The 20,964-nt window shown below is 45.0% G+C and overlaps 1 protein-coding gene across 2 annotated transcripts in view; it reads left to right on the top strand.

Annotated features, from left to right (window-relative positions):
• sgcd (sarcoglycan, delta (dystrophin-associated glycoprotein)) overlaps nt 1-20,964 on the top strand; it is a 202,888-nt gene that overhangs the window by 152,780 nt on the left and 29,144 nt on the right. For both annotated transcript variants that reach the window (XM_017432744.3, XM_017432743.3), the window contains 2 exons: nt 173-260; nt 5,935-6,054. In XM_017432744.3, coding sequence (XP_017288233.1) covers nt 173-260; nt 5,935-6,054 — 208 coding nt within the window. The remainder of the gene's footprint in view (nt 1-172; nt 261-5,934; nt 6,055-20,964) is intronic.

Raw genomic sequence — 20,964 nt, forward strand, 5'->3', positions numbered from 1 at the left:
ATAAGAAAGTTTTCATGTTGAACTTTGAATCATTTATCTGAAACCTCAGCAGAACAGAGACGTTCAACAATAGATGACCCAGGAGGACAGAGTTTAATGCTGCTGTGGCATGTTGTACCTGTGTTTAACCCCTGAAGCTGAATCTGTGATAACCCGGTCGATGTCTCCGCAGGGCCGCCCGCTGTTCCTGCAGTCGTCTCGAAACGTCTCGGTCAATATCGTGAACAGCAACAACCAGCTGCTCACGCAGCTCGTCACAGGTGAGGCTCAGATGTTTGTTTAACGGGATCCATGTTCTGTTCAAAGCACCGGTTTACCTGCAGCACCTTCAGCTGGAAGGTCAATAAACTCCAAACACCAGGATGTTCTCGTCCCATAAAGCAGCCTCTGTGGGTCATGTGTTCCTGCTGGAGGAGCTCAGCCTTAGTTGAGTTGTTTTGGATCAATAAATGGTTAAAAGTTATCGGAGTCTGAAACCAAACTGAGTCAGATCTCCAGTCTGGGTGACGTGCCACCTACTGTGCCGAACATTTAAACAGAAATATACGATCTGTTTATGCTCAGAGCAGATGATGGGGAGGACTCTCAGCTACTCCCACCCCAGATTTTAGCTCAATATCTGTAAAACCGACCGACTTGTGTCTGTATTTGTTTGGGTTAAAAGGTTAAACCAGGGGTCTCCAATCCTGGTCCTCAGGGTCTCCATCCTGCAGGTGTTACCTGTTTCCTGCTCCAACACACCTGATTCATGGTTAAATCACCTCTTCATGTTCTGCAGAAGCCTGTTAATCACCCATTGATTCAGATCAGGTGTGCTGGAGCAGAGGAACAAGTAAAACCTGCAGGCCACCATGTGGGTAACTGATTACCTATCAAACAGAACCCAGAGAGTTCAGTTGGCTGGCCTTACTTCTTCTAACTGTACAGTTTTAAATGGTGTCCCACAGGGCTCAGTTCTTGGCCCACTTTTATTCTCTATTTATATAAATAACTTGTGTGAAAATCTGTCAAATGCTTCTTATCATTTCTATGCAGATGATTTAGTGATTTACTGCTGTTCTTCATCAATTGTACAGGCAATTCAATACTTGCAGTCTGCTTTTAATGTAGTTCAAGCCCGCTTACAAACTTTAAAGTTGGTTCTGAATGTGGATAAGACAAAGGCAATGATTTTTTCACACTCTAGGACATTATCTCAGATTCATCCATTACTTACCACTGCTATAGGGACACAAATAGAGTTTGTCAGTAATTATAAATATCTTGGCTTTATTTTAGATAAAGAGCTTTCTTTTAAAAATCACATTGCAAATTTGCTACGAACACTGAAAATGAAAATTGGGTTTTATTACCGAAATGGTTCTTGTTTTTCTCTCAAAGCTAGAAGTAAATTGGTAGCTGCAACATTCCTGCCACTTTTGGATTATGGAGATGTGTTATATATGAATGCTTCAAACAAATGCTTACAATCATTAAATACTGTGTATCATTGTGCTTTAAGGTTTGTAACCGGTAGCAGACGTCTCACACATCATTGTGAACTGTATGCAAAAGCTGAATGGCCTCCTTTAAGTGTACGGAGAATCAATCACCTGATGATCCTGATTTATAAATCTCTACTCGGTCTGGCTCCAGCTTATCTAAACTCTCTTTTACAAAGATCTGTTAATTCCCATTCCTTGCGTTCCAACAACATTTTTCTTTTGTATGTTCCACGTTGCCGAACTGAAAAAGGAAAGCAAGCGTTCAGTGTAATGGCTCCTTCAGCCTGGAATCAGCTCCAGTCAGAACTAAAGATGTCAGAACTGATCTCACTGGACTTATTTCGAGCGATTCTTAAAAACAGGCAACAAGATTCTTTTAAACATTGTCATTGTTTTTAAATTGTTTTATACTTGTGCATATGTATTAATTAATTTTGTTTTGTAACCAGGTTGCTGTTCACTGCAGATTTCTGCCCAGGTCCCCCTTGAAAATGAGATCTAGATCTCAATGGGGTTTACCTGGTTAAATAAATAAAAAATAAAAAAAAAAAAAGGATGGAGACCCTGAGGACCAGGACTGGACACCCCCGGGTTCATCAGTTGTAGATGCTCATCTGTTGGTTTAGTTCTGCAGACATTGAGTTAAAGTTTGATGTGGTAGTAGCTGAGAGTGATGCCCAACACGTTCACAGATGAGACGATATCACCTGAGATGGTGCGAAACGTCGGCGGGTGATATGCATTCCTTCAAGAACTGTTAGGCCTTTATTCTGAAGGCGTTTAAGTTTAATAAACTAAATATTTCACATCTTGTTGCAGATAGGTTTTTTTCTTGACTGAATGTCAGTAAATGAAGATTTTAAACCCATTAAGTATTCATGAATTTATCGTCTGTTTCTTTTCTTTTTTTTTATCTTGGTTTCTTCTTTACATCAGCACCTGCCGCGCTCTGAAACAGCTCGCAGCCGTCGGCGAGTCGTGCTCGGTCTGTGTGAAACGAGCTCAGGAAGTGTCTTTCAAATTAGAAGAGTGCGCTGACATTTGCCTCGTGGCTCTGAAAGGGACGCCACTGGAGTACGCTACGGTGTTTCTCACGGATGAGTAAGCTGTGCTCGTGTTTAGGGAAGAGCTCCACGTCCAAGATGGAGAGTGACACAATCAATTTTTCTGCGCGTCAATCAGTCACACTCGACGGGAGAGTGTTTTCTGCCGCCGAATTAGACGAAGCAATTTGAGTCGGACTTGAATGCGTTTTCCTTTCATGACACCAGTTTGTTGGTTTGCATCTGAAGTCTGCAGCCGACCTGGACGGAGATCTCTCATGTTTATTTCATCAACAAGTCATATATATGTGCCTGCAGTTTCAAAGCATTTCATCATATCTGCTCAGGTTTTTTTATAATTTCTTTGTGTATTCCTGACCGTCAGGATAAAAAAAACCTGAGGAAAGCAGGTGTGTTCGCTCTGTCAAAACTGGACCAAAATAATCCAAGAAAAAACATCTGTCTGTTAAATTTGCAGCTTAAATTAGGTCTGCTGACTAAATTAAATTGAGATAAACTTTACGCTGCTAGATACGAGAACCTAAAGGAGCTTTTTCCCTCGCTGCCTTCCGAGCCAACGTTTCCAACCAGGACCTTGTTTGGTCTTCTAGAGCTTTAAGCGTCCGTTGGGATGACTCTCAGCAAATTTTAGGTCTATATCTGTAAAACTGACCGATTTGAAGCCATTTTTGTGTTTGGTAACATCTGCCGTCTGCCGCGGCCGTCTTGAACTGAGAGGAGAGTTCACCGGATGTAGAGTTTTTGTAAAGTCTCTGCGGTGGTTCATCCTCAGAGGAGACGCAGACAAACGATTACATGATTACCTGCCTTTCATGTTGACAGGTAAGAGCCGTCTCAGTCTTTGTACCGAGAAGAGACGGAGGCCTGTGAGTCTGCAGAACGTGAAGTCATTCGGTGTTTTTGACGTATTTTGTCATGTTTTAGAGCAGTGGTTCCCAAACTTCTCAGCTTCCGACCCATAAAATAACAGCAACATAGGTGTTTAACCTCATCTGTTGGCTGTTTAAACATCCAAAAACGCTAATGACTCTGTTAAATAAGAACATAATGACAACACAAACAGTCCTAACATCATTATGCTACTTTTTTAATCAATTTATGATTTGTATTTCAAGTTTTTGTAACGAATACGATGCAAACAGCATAAAAACTAAGATTTTTTTATTGTAAGTTGATATCTGGAGATGATCTAAGGACCCCTACTTGGTGTTGAGTGACCCACACTGGGGTCCCGACCCCAACTTTGGGAATCATTCCTTTAGATAATCATCTCCTGCCACCATAAAAAGTGGGCGATCATGTATTTGTTAGTGTGTCTCTGTAAGCAAATTATAACCCACTGGATGTACATCTTTAAGTGATTACTATTTAAACCTAATTTAAGATGGCCGCCACAGCTAGTCTACTTCAGCAAACACAAAAATGACTCAAACGGCTTTTAACAAATATTGAGAGATTACCATCGGGAGAGATGAAGTTTTGCGAGGAGCAGTAAATAAATAAGTATCTGCGATGTGAACTCTGAGTGGTCAATGCTTTGTTGGAGCAGCTTTATTTGTTAGTTTTAGGTTTTTTGTCTCTGATTTAATATCTGAAGGTTTTTTCAGTTTTGTGGCTCAAAGTTCAGCTGTTTTTAGAACATCTGTCTTTCAACAAAAAGCTTGTTTTTTATCTTTTATTTTGGAACATTTTCAGTTTGTTTACCGGCTCACAAATCTAAACCTCTGACGCAGGAAAACATCTTTATTGTTTGTGGTTTAAAACAAACAAACTGAATTCAAACGTAAACATATTTCCTGCTTTTCTCAAAGTATCGTCGTTAACAACCCAGCTGACCTCTGACCTTTCTACCTTTGGCCTCGTTGGTGCCTGTGGGTAACGTCTCCATGATTTCTGTCATAATTGGGTCAAAACTTTTGCTTCTCGGATTCACAACAGATTCAATGGAGCTAAAATGGACCTAAAAACTGAATAAATCTCATTTCTTTTTGTTTGTTTTTATTAAGCCACTGATTGTAAACTGATTAATCCACAGTTTCTGTTAAAGTTGTTTCATTTAAAAGTTGTATTTTTCCGCTCCGCTTCATTAGAGTCCGTCCGGTAAACGGACTTTATTAAGAAAATCACAAAGTGTTTGTTTTTCTAATCCATTTGAGGAAAATTATCCCCTTTTTTACCGTCCTTTGAGGAATAAATAAACTTCATCTGTAATAACTGAACGTTTGCTGGAAGCGCACAATCAGCGTGGTCCAGTTTCTTAAACAAAGCAGCTTCAAATCTGCAGTTTCCGATGATTTCCTGACAGGAAGTGCTTACTTCAGCTCCTTCCACGGCGCCGCCGCAGGATTGAGGTCAGGACTTTGAGTCCCAAACAGAAACTCAATGGGTTTGGCGTTCGCCGCTGTCGTGTCGCTCCGTGACCCAGTTTTCGTTGCGGCGCGGTTCATAAACAAACATCTTGTAGAATCTGCAGAAATTATTCAGAATTTATTATTCTGACAAGAACAGGATGAGGTCCACCCTGACCTGTTCTCCATGTGTCCTTTTTTCATTATTTTTATTAATAACTGCATTTTTTGTGTTCTGGGTTTGTTTGATTTTTACTTTTGAAGGAATCTTTGTTGGTTAATTGAAACAAAGCTCCTAAAAGTCACGGTTCTGTAGGTAAGATGACTTTAGGTCCAAACTTTGTGACCTTCCAGTTTGATGAGAATTAACAGCTTCCCCTGAGATTTACAGAATTCATAAACTGTGGTAAAAATATATAACATTTATAACAAAAACCTAATTTACATTTCATCACATTTTACTCCTTCCTTTCTGAGGCGGCAGTTAGCCCCTCCCCCATCTGCTCTACAAAAAGGCGGGAATCACTATAGAAACCAGTTGTGGCAGTTTGTTTGTTTAACAGAGAGGAGCTGCAGTTAGCCCCTCCCCCCTCTACTCTACAAAAAGGCGGGAATCACCGTAGCAACCAGCTGCGTGGCAGTTTGTGTTTTTATATGAAGTGTACATGATTTCTGTTATCTGTTTTTATCAAACTTAGAACAGATTCAGGTCTGAAGCTCGGCAGGATTTAGGATTTATTTCTGAAACACTTGAAGCTACAACAGAAAAATAAAACAAACTGAAAACGGTATTTCTGAGAGATTCCAAAATATCTTATATTCCTCTCCAAATCATCACACCGAGCGTCTCAAACCCTTAATTCAATCTTTTATTTTATTAAGAACAAAGAGTAAAAACTCTGAAGCTGCAGAGATAAATACAGGAAAGTCCTTCAGGACACATTAAGCTCCTTCTGTTCGGTTTTTTAATTCAGAATAATTTTCTGTCAGCTCCAGCTCTCCTCTTTGATGCCGTCTCTCTCTCTGTGTTTGATTCAGGATCCAGTGGATTTAAAGCACAAGGCAAGATGTTTGAAGTGAAATCCACCTCCGGGAAGCTGCTCTTCTCCGCCGACGAGCAGGAGGTGGTGGTGGGAGCCGAGAGGCTCCGGGTGATGGGTGAGTGACGCGCCGCTTCCTACCAACACTTCCTGACCTGGAAACTCCACAATAAGCGGAATCATTTCCTGTTCATACGTCACGGCTGCTGAGAGGCTCTGAATTATGGGCCGATAAAAAGGTTTGAATAATTCCATCGAGCATTTTTCTTCCTGAATTCGTCGCTGAAGCTGCATTTATAGATTTCTGCAGCTTTTTAAGATAAGATTTATTTCTGTCTGCAGTAGATTCTGCAGCTCGTCCACATGTGTAAACCTGACAGCCAATAAATGCAAATCAGACTAATCTGATGCTTATATTAGCATCGTAAGCAGTCAGAGGAGAGGAGAGAGGGCTCTCGGATCGGCGCCGACATGACAGCGTGGAAGAGAAGATGAGGAGGGGGAACTCGAGGGGGAGAAGGTGACGCGCCGTCCTTTTAGAGAAATGAGTTTTTATCTTCCTGACAGGAGACGGCACGCGTCAGAGTTGCTTTAACTGCGGCGGCGGCGCCGAGCGTCAGAGCCGCCGAAGATCACCCTGCAGCGAGGCGGGAAACGTAATCTGCCCTCAGGTGGTGACAGATCCAGCCTTAATGGTGACTTCCCCGTTTTCACGAGATTTCAGCATTAAATTAAATGGAAATGATGAAATCTGTTTGACAGCGAGGCCCAGCATGAGGGTCATTAAGGAGCTGTTGATCAAATTATCATATTCTGGAGCTGAAGAAGGCAGAAATTATGCCGCCCGGACCCGGGGAGGTCAACTTCTCAACTAGAAAAGCTGAATAGATGATTTGCTAAGTAGGTGGGTGGTTCGGTGCTTCAACAACCTTCCAGTGGCTTCAGAAAGACGGCGGAGATTCCTGCGAGGAATAAATGATCCGTCTGAGGCGCCGACGTGCAGGCTGGAAATTCACCTGCAGCCGGATTCACCTTCAAATAACGCTGCAAACACTGCACTTATCTTAAACACATTCACCTCCCCGTGCTCTTATTCTGAAAATATTCAACCCCGAGTGAACGAGAAACAAGGAGATAAAACCCTGCAGCCAAACTTCAGCTCATCATCTGCAGAACCGACTGAGTTTGTGTTAGCTGTGGCGGCCATCTTGAATCCGATTGACTCCAAACATTAATCAGCTAACACAACAAACAGACACAGACATGTTGAAAAACATTATCACCCTTTCTGCTCGTTCTCTTTCTCAGACATCTGACAGAAATCTGGGAACATTTTCAGATGAACTTTCAGTAAAAACCTGGAGATAAAGATGGAAACTAAAATAAATGTGTCGTTGAGCCGATCATCCATCTTTTCTTTTCCGTTTTCTGCCTCGGCAGGATGTGTTGGAAGGAGCTCAGATGTCCTGCAGAGAGGATGATTAAATTAAATCAAGCTTATTTAAAACATCCAGAGTTCATGAGAATAAAGCAGAAAAACTAATTAGGAACAAAAAAAAATCACTTTAAAGCATCAACTGGTTAATAAACTCTGTTAGACAAAGATGTGAACGACCAAACCCCAAACAGACGAGTTATTTCCCTCATTTAGAGACATAAAGTTAGAAAGTGACCTGCTTTAGTTGTTGGTTGGTCTCCTCAGACTCGGTGTTGACCTCCGACCCCGGCAGACGGTCGTCCCTTTGAGTTCCCAAAAGGTTTTCTGTCATTAAACTTAAAGTTTGTATTTTTCTGTTTGATTCCTTTTTTATCTGATTGCTGCAAACTGCTGAGTTTGGTTCTTCATCCCAAGGCCAGACAGGATAAATAATCCTGACAGAGAGTTCTGGTTCTGCCTCAGGGTCCCTAAAACCTCTGACAGGAAGCACCTCAGTGACTTCCTTCAGCGTGGAGGAGCAGTGACTCCAGTCTGAGCTCCCAGAAAGGAGGAGGTCCTCAGGTTGTCCCCGAGTCTGAGCTCAGGTCAGCCACTCGGGTCCAGAATCTCGTGACCACAGGTGAGACAAAGTCCAGACCATCAGTCCGTCTCTGGCTCCGTCCTGCAGTTCTTCCCCACAGAGAGCCAAGACTCATCCTGACCCAGAGGGACCAGGACGTCCGTTTCAAACGTCACCGGGCTTTAAGTTGGCAGGGTTGTTAGGCAGTTCGTCCACCAGGTGGCAGCACAGAGTTCCAAGTTCACTTCCTAGTTTGGAGATTAGCAAACAGTCGTGGAGGTCCTGACCTCCGCGAACATCATCACAGACCAGGAGCAGCCGTGATGGAGTCCAGCTGGCTCCGGGAACGGGCCGGATTTAGTGCCGGACATCTGAATCCAGCTACCAACTGCACATGTAAAGAAAATATTTAGATCCAGATGTCTGAATTACCCCAAAGATTCACTGAGAAATCAGTAAATTGGAGTCTGGAACCCGTTCGACCCGTCCTGGGGTTCTGTGTCGTTCCTGCCCCGACATTAAAACTCTGCGAAGGTCTTTAATTGGCCCGGCTGAGGTCGTTGGAAATCCACGGAGCTCGGCACATATCTGCAGTTCAGTCAGACACCGAGCGGCTTCCAGCAGAGACGGGCCCAGAATTTAAACAAACACCATCAGTTTATACCAGAAATATCATTTTTTACTCACTTTGGCTGCAGGAGCTTTTAAAACACAAATAATGTGGCGTAATAAGACGACCGTCACGTGTTTTTGTCAGCATGGTTGCTCAGATGTACCTTTGGGGGGAAAGGTGTATTATTTGACCTCAGGTGTGTTTTTATTCCGCTGTAACTGTGGCCGAGTCCTTTTCCACCCGCCTTAAATAAATATCTGCAGTGCAGCAGAGGTTTTTAAGTCACTGGGTCAGCTGATATTTTTCTGCAAGCTGCACCCGCTCAGACCCGCCTGGAGTCCAACTCCAGCTCCAAAATAAGCACTGCTCACTCAGGCGATGATTTTCCCCTCGGAGCTTAGCGAGGGAGCCGCCGAGCAGCCGACTGTACCGATAAATACAGTACACAGCTCCGAGCGGCCAGAGGTGCTTAAATTTCACAGGCGGAGAGCAAAGACAACGGTCGGCTTAGCGTTCAGGATTAGAGGCTTGTTAACATCGGAAATCCAGCAGGAGGAAGTCAGGAGGGACTCGGATCATTTAAAAACACGTTAATCTGATCAAATACAGCTTCTTTAGGAAAGGATCGCGACCAAACATGTTAACATAGTTTGTATTAAAATACGGCACCTTTTAGTTGAATTTTGTTGATCATATTTACACAAAAACACCCGAACTGGTTTCTTTAAGTCAGGATTTCTCATATTTCTGAGGTTGTACCTATCTGATAAGAATGAAACATTCACAGACGATGAACGGTGGTGATGTGGGATATGTTCCCTCTGTTCCTGGGTTGGTTCAGCCCGGTGGTTCTGCTGTGAGTCTCCTGCCTGAGGGAGCTGAAGGAGGAGGTGTTCAGGGTCAGGCGGGACGCTGTGCACCCTTCCCAGACATCGACTCGGGTAAATTGTACTGATCTGCGGGAGATTAGCTCTGATCTCACCGCTCTGCTGTTCAGCCTCGGTGCAGCCGGAGAACCGCAGCAGAAGACAGAGCGTTCGATGCCTCTGATGGCTCAGGTGTGAAGGTGGGAGTTTGAAATCTCTTAGTTTTCTACCTGTGAAGGTTGTAGCTCACAGCGGTAATCATCATTTCCTTCCTCCAGTTTCAGATGTTGGTAAAACGGAGTTTTTTAAAAACAGGAAATCATGGCGCTGAAAGACTGATGATGGTTTGTGGGCGTGGTTGTTCTGGAACCAGAAGACAATATTTACTCGTTTACGTTTATTTTTTAGCAGCATATTTCTCACTAAATGCATTTGTTTAATTGGTTTTATTAGTTGTGGAGCGAAACGAATCGCAGGAGAATAAACTTTAAATTCACTCAGATGTGGAGCAGCGGTCTGCGGGTTCAATCCAGCGAGGAGCGCTTTGTTTATTTGGTTTAAACAAAGTACCAACCAGCCAACATCAAGCAACTTAACCAACTAACCAGGCAACTTAAAGCAACTTAACCAACCAACTTAACCAACCCAACCAGCCAACATGAAGCAACTTAACCAACCAACTTAAAGCAACTTAACCAACTAACTTAAAGCAACCCAACCAGCCAACATAAAGCAACTTAAAGCAACTTAACCAACAAACTTAAAGCAACTTAACCAACCCAACCAGCCAACATAAAGCAACTTAAAGCAACTTAACCAACAAACTTAAAGCAACTTAACCAACCCAACCAGCCAACATCAAGCAACTTAACCAACCCAACCAGCCAACATCAAGCAACTTAACCAACCAACTTAAAGCAACTTAACCAACCAACTTAAAGCAACTTAACCAACCCAACCAACCAACATTATGCAACTTAACCAACCAATTTAAAGCAACTTAACCTACCAACTTAACCAACCCAACCAGCCAACCACCTTATGGCAACTTAACCAATCAAGTTAAGGCAACCTAACCAACCCAAACAACCAATTTAAAGCAACTTAACCAACCCAATCCACCAACCAGCTTATGGCAACTTGACTAACCAAATTAGTGCAACCTAACTAACCCGCTCCACCAACCTGAGCCATCTTTAATCGACCCTCTCTGTCTCTCAGTATTTCCTGCTCTGGTTTTTCGTCTCTTCAGTAATTTTTGTGTTTCTTTATTTCTTCTTCTGTTAGAGTTTCAGATTCTGAAACATCTGTCTTGTATTTGATTAGAAGTGCGTTTGGGTTTATTTCTCAAACTAAACACTTGAATTTCATCTAAACTGTTCGAGCTGCATGTAAATGAGACCAATATGGCGCTTTTGGCGTGAAGCTAACTGCGCTGATGGGAAATGCAGCTCGCGTGAGGACAGCAACTTTTCTCCTCCACCGTCTCAAACACACACAGGCTGCAGTCACGAAGACTCACAAATTAAACCAGAGGGTCCCAGAAAATAACATTACCTGATGATTTTCTTTCCTTTTTTATTGTATTTATAATCAAACTCCTTTCATTACCTTCAGTTCTGTCCGTGTGAAGTGTGAGAATGCATTCAGGCAGGTTGGAGATGAAGACACGGACAGAGAAGAGAGGAAGGTAAAACCAGTTATCTGCGCTTTGATGCGCTCACTAAGTAATCACCACTCCACATTACCAGCTTTATTCTCTTTCATGTCCTGCAGAAGTAAATGAACTACGATGGTCTGATCACAGACTTTCCTTCTGAATACGAAGCCTTATTTACCGCAGGCACTGATTTCCATCTTTAAATTGGATCTGTGGAGAAAATAACTCGTTTATTATCAATCTGTCCGCTTTTCCTGACCATGTCAGGAAGTTTAAATCAGCTGGATCTGTAAACACTTATAAACACCTGCTTTAAGAGCAGAACTTATTGCTTTATTTGGAGCGAAAAGTTCATAAAAACATTCTTCTTCTGGAAATCTACCGTGAGGTTGAGTTTCTCTCTGGTTTTGGGCTTTTTTTAAACCCTAACATCTGTAAGAAACACTCAGATCCTTCTGACTGACAGAACTGGATGTAAAAATGTCTCCAATGGAAACAGGAATGTCGTGTTATTTATTGGGATTTAACAGATTTTTCCACTCTTTACAGAGATGTTGTAGTTTTAGAGTCAATAAACCAATCCCTCCAGGATTTCACGGGCATTTTTTGTGATTGTTGCAGCTAAAATGCCTGATTTCACGGGGCATTTTCCTAAAAGTTGCAATTTTTTTTTTTTTTACTAAAATCAATAAACAACCATAACTTTTAATATATAAACCAAAAATCCTTCCTAGTTTTGTAAGATAATTACCAACAAACATTGACATTCTCAAAAGGTGCTTTATTTGAGAACTTTGANTAGCTTCTAAACTGACATTCATGAGCATTTCTGGATTGTCCCTGGTCTGCAGCTCTCCTCACATGTTTTGCAGACACAAAGTGTTTGTCGATGCGTTTATGTTCCATGATTACACTGCAGGACGTGCAAAACAGCTGCAGCTGAGGAGGAAACTGGTTTGCTGAAATCTTTGTGGGCAAATGTGAAGCATTAGCGCACATTTTGGCTTCGGTCGCTGCTCCTGCACGCTCCCGGCATTCTGATGTTAACAGGAAGTGACGTCACGTGTCTTCTTCCTGAGTTATTTGGGGTTATTTTGTATTCCACGCTACACAAACCCACAAAGAAGAGACTAGACCGCAGAAACGGTGGCGAATCACTTTAGAAACAATAAATATTGGGTTAAAATTGTGGTGTTTTGGGCAAAGTTGCAAAAAGTTGCGATTTCGCGGGGTTTGCTTGATTTTGCGTTATTGGTTGCGATCGCAACATCGTGAAATCCTGGAGGGTCTGATAAAGGGACGTAAACAGAAGAAAGGACGAGTCCAAATCTGATCCAGGACCAGCTAATCCATTTCCTGTTATAGAGAGGTTCGAGGGGGGACAGGACGTCCACTTTATGTCCATCTTTGTCTTCCACTTGTTCGGGTCTTGGAGGCAGCAGGTCCAGGAGGGAAACGCAGACCTGCCTCGTCCTGGTGGAGCTTCCAGCCGCTTGGATCCGGGATCTGGTTCTTCCCGGTCCGGGATCCGAGCCTCCTGACCCGGGCTGAGGGTTGGACCATGGACGGTGCCGGTAAACTCGGACAGCCTCGTCTTTTCAGACCCGAGCAGCGTCTGCAGACACACGGACACGACTCCCCCTGACGTCCTGAAATCAGTGGGATCGGCGGCAGCTGAGTGGATTTTATCAGCAAAGATTGCGTCTCTCTCGGGACTCTCACAAAGGAAACCGACACTAATTCATTAATATTTCACCTTGTTTACGCCGAGTCTCCTCCGCTTCCAGATTAAATGAAGAGCCTCTCCACTTAGAGGCAGGACGGGGTCGACATCTGCTCGTCCCACTCAGGTCAGATTAAAAACTCATCTGAGGACTGCGTGCAGGAAAAGTTTCAGCTAACAGATGGAGGAAAACAATTCCCGTCTCCTTTACGGCCTCTTTGTATCGTGTAACACTCGGAGCTGGGAGACATGAAATATTAATTCCTGGACTCGGGAGGGGACGATTGAGACGTTCGTCTAAAAGGGTGGAAATGAATTTTTAAGGGGTGTAGTTTCTATAAACTGCTTTTAAAGTGCAGAGAAATCTGGCGTTAAACTCTGTGGACTTTAAAAGCGAAAACAGAGAAACTTTTAAGGTGAAAATTAGGAAGTTTATCCGTCTGCAAACAGTTGCTACGGCTGCAGGTTTGCAGACGCTCGTTAACAGCAGGAATGTCTTTAATTTACTTTTAATGATTTAATTGAATTCTTTTTTAAATACAGTAATTTTACAGCATAAAATTCTGGGTTCAGACGTTTGAATTTATTGTGGATATTTAGTTAAAAGTCTGACCCGAACCCGAGGCTTTTTGTTTCCATCAGGGAGCTTCAGGCTGATATCAGACCGCTCCTCCTCCTCCTCCTCCTCCTCCTCCTCTTCCTCCTCCTCTTCCTCCTCTTCCTCCTTCTTCACTGGTTGGTTTCCTGACACAAACCCGGCTTTAAATCCGAGTCGGCAGAGTTTTTTTTTTTGGGAAACCTGTTTCAGAAACTGAAGGTATCCCATCAGAAACCAGTTCTGTTGGTTTGAGGTGAAGCTGCACCACAGCATGATGCTACCACCACCATGCTTGGCAACTGAAAGTGTTCAGTATCCTGACGGCATGAAGTAATCTCCACAAACGCAGCTATAAAGTGTAAAGTTGGAGTCGGCTGCAGCGGTTACTTCCTGTTTCATCTGCTCCTCTGACCTCCACGGTTTCTCCTTTATTTCCTGCTGTTAATGAAGCAGCTCCGCCCTTCAGCTCTGACCTTTGACCCACTCGCCCTCGGCTGCTTCGTAATGAGCCGAGGCCTGTTTTTACGGAGAACGTCAGGAATATTCTGTGCAGGTCTTTGTCTCCCTGAAGTTAACCCTTTGGCTGCTGCTCAGCCTTGAATTGGACTCGTTGTCCTTGGACAAAGAGCCTTTCTCCTCATCCGCCGGTTTTCAACGTTCGTTTCTGTTTCCTGAGGAGGCCAAACGTTCAGATCAAACCTTCTGAGTGTCTCGATGAACGAACTTTTCGCCCTGAAGTTTGGCTTTTTCTTCAAACACGATGTGGAGAAAAGGACCGGGTGCAGAGTTTCACTTCAGACGCTTTTAAATCTGATTTCTTTCCAAATATCAGCCGGAATCCCGGCTGATATCCTGAGGATGACTCTCGGCTACTGCCACACCAAACTTTAGCTTCTTATCTGTAAAATTTAGGAGATTGGAGCCATTTTTGGGTTGGCTGCTGTTGATTGGGTTGACCCCAAAAAGCCAATCGGTTGTAGACGAACATCCAGTAATCTAAATATTCTGAAAGATTCCTTATTTGTCCTCATGTTCCTGAGGTTTACAGACATTATGACTCATCTAAACGAACGGGAGTCGAACTTCCTGCTTCTGGCAAAGCCGGACTTTAATCGGACTCATCAGACCTGCAGGATTCACGTCTTTTATTCGGGTTTCTGCCCCGTCAGCAGCTGGAATGAAATCATTATCCTCCGTCCTCCACCCAGAAGTTATGGGATGTCTTAGTTAATTTGGAGCTCGTTTCAGCTTTTAGTGCAACACAAGATTAAACCTTTTTTATTTGCCTCTCCAGGAACCTAGCTGGGTGATCTTTGTTTCATCAGATCTGCGGCGGTCCGAGTCGTTTATCCGGCCGACAGCTCCCGGCTGCTCCCACTTTTATCCCCCGGCGCTCCCTCCTCCGGAGTGGACGTCGTTAAGATGTAATAAGACCATAAAAGACACTTCAGAGTTACTGCGCAGGGCCGCGTCACGGCAGGAGATATATTTAAAGGCAGACAAGGCCACAAATATTTTATAGTGTTATCTGGAGCAAATGGGGAGCAGCAGCTGACCGCGTTAAGGAGTAGATGAAGAAGTAGTAACTGCGTTCCTCCGAGCCGATCGATGAACTCTGCAGACCGAGGCCGACGGCCGCGGCAGACCTGCTGTCTCTGACGAGCTCAGGGGGGGGTCGTATCTGCTCCTGATCTGTCACAGCGTCCAGATCCTCGAGCCGCGGCTCCGAGGAGCAGCTCGGCTGGAGACTCAGACCTGAACCCAGACCTGAACCTAGACCTGAACTCAGACCTGAACCCAGACCTGGACTCGATTCAAAGACCCTGAAGGAATTCATACCAGGAAGTTACTGAAAATCTGTCCCAAGGTTCCTGGAGTATTATGCTAACAGTTTAAAGCTTTTAGCTGCTTCTTTAGCTGCTTCTTTAGCTGCTTCTTTAGCTGGTTTTAGGGTCAGTAATAACCCAGCTTCTCATCAGTGGCGTTTAGCTGCGTTCGCCTGAGGCTGGGGTTTAGAAGAAGGAACTCCCGACAGAACCTGATGAAGGTAATCGGACCCAGCCAGACCCAGCCGGACCCAGCCGGGCTTCAAACCCTCAGAACCAACATGTTGGAGGAACAGAACTCCCAGCAGGTCAGAACTTGGCCTGGATCTCGGCTCCTGACGGTTCCTGGCAGCTCAGTGGCTTTTCGGCTGCGTTCAGAGGTTCTGCTGATGAAAGCACCTGTGTGAGAAATGAGCCGACACCTGGAGGTCCGCGGGCCACAAGGACGTCTCCCCCGGCCTCGTAGGATCAGACAGGAAACATGACGGCGGGCGGCGTCTCCCTCCTCGCCTCGTCTCCAACAAACACAACCAAAGTCCCGGCGATCCCAGCTGACGCTGTTTGTTTTCCAAAGGCAGTCAGACGCCGGCGCCCCGACTTTATCCTCCTCGACACGTAATGGCCCATCTGTGGGCGAGAGGAGGCGAGCGCCGTTAGCGCTAATGTACTCATAACATCCAGCGTGGAAACATTCCCGTCAGCCATGATGCACCTCTTCATCAGCGACGGCTGAATTTACTCCGAGGTGACTTTCAGTCTAAGGTTTGCTTGTTGTGTAGAAGAAGAAGAGGAGGGGGGGAGGGAGCTGAACCATCCATCCTCCCTCATTACCCGCTCTCTCAGCTGGCGCCGATCTCCAGGGGTCACCGGGGGCGGAGTCATCTGGACAGGTCACTGGGGGCGGGGTCACCTGGACAGGTCTGAGTCAGCTCCTTCAGTCGGACATTCAGGTGAAAATGTCGGATCAGGGCGGGATCCTCCCCGGCTCACCGCTCTGCAGGAAGAGAACCTGACTGAATGCACGTCGCCTGCCGCCTCTCGGGACGTGTCGGGAAAAACTCTCAGCTACTCCCAACATCTGAGCTGTGGCGGCCATCTTTAAACCTGGTTGATCTGAACGTTAACGAGTTACCGGACAGAATCCCTCACCGACACAGAGTTACATGATTACCCGCCTGTCATAGAAACAAACCGTTAAAGCAAAGTTTAGTAATAAATTTAGACCATAATTCTAATATTATAATAATATTCTAATAATCCTTGAGTTTAGGAAGATAAAACCCCTTCTGTTACGATGACTCATCACTTTTTTCATTGAACAGAAACATGATGAGTCACTTTTCGCTCGTTAAATGAAGAGTTTCTGAATCCTGTCCCCCTCCTCTTAACGCTCCGTCCTCATTTTCAGAATGAGACGTTTTTCTGCTCCTTTCAGACGGACAGTAATTGTCTTTCTGTGCCTCAGGCTCTTCGTCCCCCCGTCCCCCCCGTCCCCCCGTCCCTCCCTGTCCTCTGACCCGTTCTGCTCCTGCGGCTCACATTGACCTGCTGTAATGAGATGGAGGACAGGTAAATTTATGTCGCCGTCTCCCCGTCCTGTTGCGAGGCTAAAGGTCCGTCGGACCCCCGTCGTCGTCAGCAGAACCTCCTGCTGGTCTGCAGCTCGTCTCTCAACCGTTTCTCCTCTCAGTGGCTCCTCGTCAGGAAGAAGGAAATAAAACGCAGAACTTTAACGTCAGAGCTTTAGTTTTTATCCCTTACTGTCATTAAAACTGGGCGTCCTTGTGATTCAAGATGGCCGCCACAGCTAATCAACCTCAACTTCTGTGTGGTGGCAGCCGAGAGTTCAAGCTTTGGTTTGAAAGGCGGCGGGCGACAAGCATTCCCTCCATTAAAGCTGCGTTCAGGCGTCGTTTTTATCTGCAGCTCAGTTTTATAAACATTTTCATTATTTAGCATCACATGATTCTTAACTGCAGGAAGTGCTACAGTTAACTGCCGCTGCCTCTATGATTATTAACTGCAGGAAGTGCTACAGTTAACTGCCGCTGCCTCTATGATTATTAACTGCAGGAAGTGCTACAGTTAACTGCCGCTGCCTCTATGATTATTAACTGCAGGAAGTGCTACAGTTAACTGCCGCTGCCTCTATGATTATTAACTGCAGGAAGTGCTACAGTTAACTGCCGCTGCCTCTATGATTATTAACTGCAGGAAGTGCTACAGTTAACTGCTGCTGCCTCTATGATTCTGAGTGTTTCCTCGTTAATAAATTTGTAGTTTAATCCTTCTACGACTTCCTGTTTGAGCGTTGCGTTTTAAATAAAGTTTAAATGGAGGCTGGACCTTTGAGACTAGCCTGCAGCTCATCGTTTATCTACAGCAGGTTAGATACTGGCTGTTCAGAAAGGCGTTTTAAATTTCTTAACTGTCACTTTAAGGTACATCGAAGTTTCACCTTTTTATTGATTGGTTGTTTCTGGAATCCTCCTTTCATTAAAATGTTTATTTTGATAAAAAGTTTTCCTTCGAGTGTCTCGTCTCTGGAGACCGGCAGACTACGGCAGCCCGGATGTCCAATCGGAGAGTGATCTGATATCTGGGATCCCTCCTGGTTCAGTAAAATCTTTACAAGTCGTCTTAAAACTCGCTTCCAGCCGTAATTCCTCTCCTCCGCTGGGTTTTGTTTGGATAAACAAAATAACTTCTGGGTGACAGGATGCCAGAAGATCCGAAGGAGGATTCTGTTTTATGGAGTTCATAAAATCTGTTTGTCTTCGGATAATTTATTCAGCTCACTTCCTGTATTCTTTCTCCCAAACTCCTCGTCTGCTGGTTGTTGTAAAACTCAGGACAAGAAATTATTCCATGGAGGGAATCCTCCCGAGGCCAATCCTCCAGATCCTGATTGATTTCAGGGACGAACGACGGAAACGAGGGGAAATGATGGATCGGGAACAACAAGGTGGTGATGGAAATATGAGGAATTAATGAGGAGAAATAAGGTAGAAACCTGAGGAGAGGAAATCCTGAAAAACCTGAATCTGAAGATTCGATAAATTCAATCAAAACACAAGAAGGACAAATGGAGAGAACAAAGGAGGAACTAAAACCAAAGCAGAGAGACGAGAATCAGAACCGAAGACGAAGAAAAGAATCTGTTTCCGGAAGAGAAGCGGGTCAGACAGAACCGCCGAGGTCAGGCTTCCATTGATCCCCTGTGAGGTCCGTTTGTTCCTGGTTACGAGGCGAATAAAGATGGGTGGAGGTGTGTGTGTGTGTGTGTGTGAGGGGGGGGCGGAGGGGTGTAAATGTAGGAAGCTTGCCATCGATCGGAGCCGGCATCGAGCGAGCCGGAGATCAGGAGATGAGGACTGATTACACGGCTGATAAGAAGCTACATGAAAGGAAACTCTGGTCAGAGAGGCCCGTCCAACACACACACATCTACACACCGACACACACACTCTAACCTCATGAATACCACCGTCTGTCGGCTGAATCGAGACGTTAAAGACGAGATGCTTTCATTTCTGATCTAACGAGGTTAAACCTGGTCCTATTGGAGCTCTAAACCCGGTCCTGTTGGAGTTCTAAATCCGGTCCTGTTGGAGCTCTAAACCCGGTCCTGTTGGAGTTCTAAACCCGGTCCTGTTGGAGCTCTAAACCCGGTCCTGTTGGAGCTCTAAACCTGGTCCTGTTGGAGCTCTAAACCCGGTCCTGTTGGAGCTCTAAACCCGGTCCTGTAGGAGCTCTAAACCCGGTCCTGTTTCTGTACGTTTGGCTGTTTTAGGCTTAATTTCTACTCTGCGTTTCTGTCCGTCTCATTAAGAGTGCAGCCAGGGAGTGACAGACTCAGGCGTGTGGTTACCATGGTGACCCTAGTGAGCCACAGAGCTTTTCTCTTTTTATGAAAACTTTGTCCGTTTTTCTGTTTTTTGTGGATTTTAGAGAAGAAAGTTGATAAATGTTGGAGCTTCAGGAAGTCGCTGCTTTCAAAATAAAAGTAATATTTTCAGTTTATTCAGGTGGAGAACGTTGAAAGCCTTTACAGGGAAGTCAATGAAATAAACTCGTTATTTATTAAGAGTTAAAGAAGATGGCAGCATTTAAAAGGAATAAAACCGACGGAGAACGTTTTATTAAACCATCTTAACTCAGCAGCTGAAGTTCTGTTTCAGCTTTAATCAGCCAAAGGTTTGACTTCAGTTTGTTGTTTTAAAGACACATAAAGACAAAAGGATTAACTCGATCTTAAAGCACACGAGTCCGCCCGTCCCCGAGTCCCCGGCAGGAGAAAATCAAACGTCCGGCTCGCCATCATCCTTTCCAATTAGAGGCTCAGGACTTCATTACCGCCACGCCTCCGGCTGCGGGCTTCAAAGGCGCTCCGACATGAAGGTTCTGCTCCTGATGGTCCTTAACGAGCTGATTAAATCCCATTAAGGCGCCCACGCCTCGCCGACCTGCGGCGGTTTGAGTCAGGAACACAACCTGGAGAAACTCTCCTGTTCTTAAAGGTGAAAATCTGATTTATAAAAATATAAATTCATCACGTCGGCAGCTTTTAGTCCGTCCACATCAAGCCTCGGGTCCTGGTTCCACCTTTGATGTCCGTCAGAACCGACCCGCAGTCCTTCTGCCACAGATTCAACAAATTTATTTTCTTTTTTTTCTGACCAAATTATAAAACCTAAGTTGATATTTGCAGCAGTTTGTGGTTTTAGATGCTTTGCCTCCTTTAAACCTTTGGATTGTTAGCGTCTGACCAGAAGGTCGGGGGGGGTCAAAGGTCAAAGGTCAGGCTGGTGAGACGACATGAATCCGTCAAACACAACAAGTGACGACTCGACTTTTACTTGAACCTGAGAGACAAACCTTCAACAGGAGAACCACCGCTGTCCGACCAGCGCCGGCCTCCTCCCGCCTTCCGGAGGTGAAGCTCCTCCCAGACTGTGTGACATCATCATAAAGCTCCTCCAGTTCCCGACAGCATCACTCCAGACCAAACATGCTTCTTCTTCTGCCTCCATTTTCCCTGATAAACGCGGCGACAGGAACCTCCTCAGCGCCCTGCAGCGGTCTGCCACAGCTGGCCCCGCCTCCTTCTAAGGAGGTAACTCCGCCCACAATCAGCCCACAGAAACTCTAACAACAAGTCGTTAACGTCTGATGATTCTGATGAGGGTTTGATGATGGAGCTGAACTGACAGAAAAACATGAAAACTCTTATTTTGATATTTGATTTCTCCTTTAAGTCGAGTCCAACTTCCTGTCGGGACTCGGCCACAGCGAGCAGAACCCAGCTGCTGTTAGTTCTGCTGACAGCCCGTGTCTCGGTGCAGGTTGGGCTGGATGATGGAGTCGTGTCGGACCTGACGACCTCAGGTCAACGACTCATATTCAGCTGCTGTCAGCGCCTCGTTACGTCTTTGTTCCTCCGCCGCCTGCCGGCTGGAACCTTTTTCCCTCCACGCTTCAACGTTTTTACTGCGGAAGGCGAAGATGAAGACGTTTCTGCCCGTCAACTCCTGCAGTTCAACATGGCCACCGCAGCTAACCGACGACAGACACAGATAATGAGCTAAAACCTGGTGGTAGTCGCTGAGAGTCGCTCCAGTAAATCTGTCTGAAAGGTGGAGGGTGACAAGCCTTTGGCTCCGCCTCTCCTCCGCGCACCGTTTGACAACCTGAACTTCCTGTTGAGGTGGAGAATTGCTCCCTTTAATAAAAGCTGCTGATTTC

Source organism: Kryptolebias marmoratus, linkage group LG13, assembly GCF_001649575.2.
Source record: "Kryptolebias marmoratus isolate JLee-2015 linkage group LG13, ASM164957v2, whole genome shotgun sequence".
Taxonomy (NCBI): Eukaryota; Metazoa; Chordata; class Actinopteri; order Cyprinodontiformes; family Rivulidae; genus Kryptolebias; species Kryptolebias marmoratus.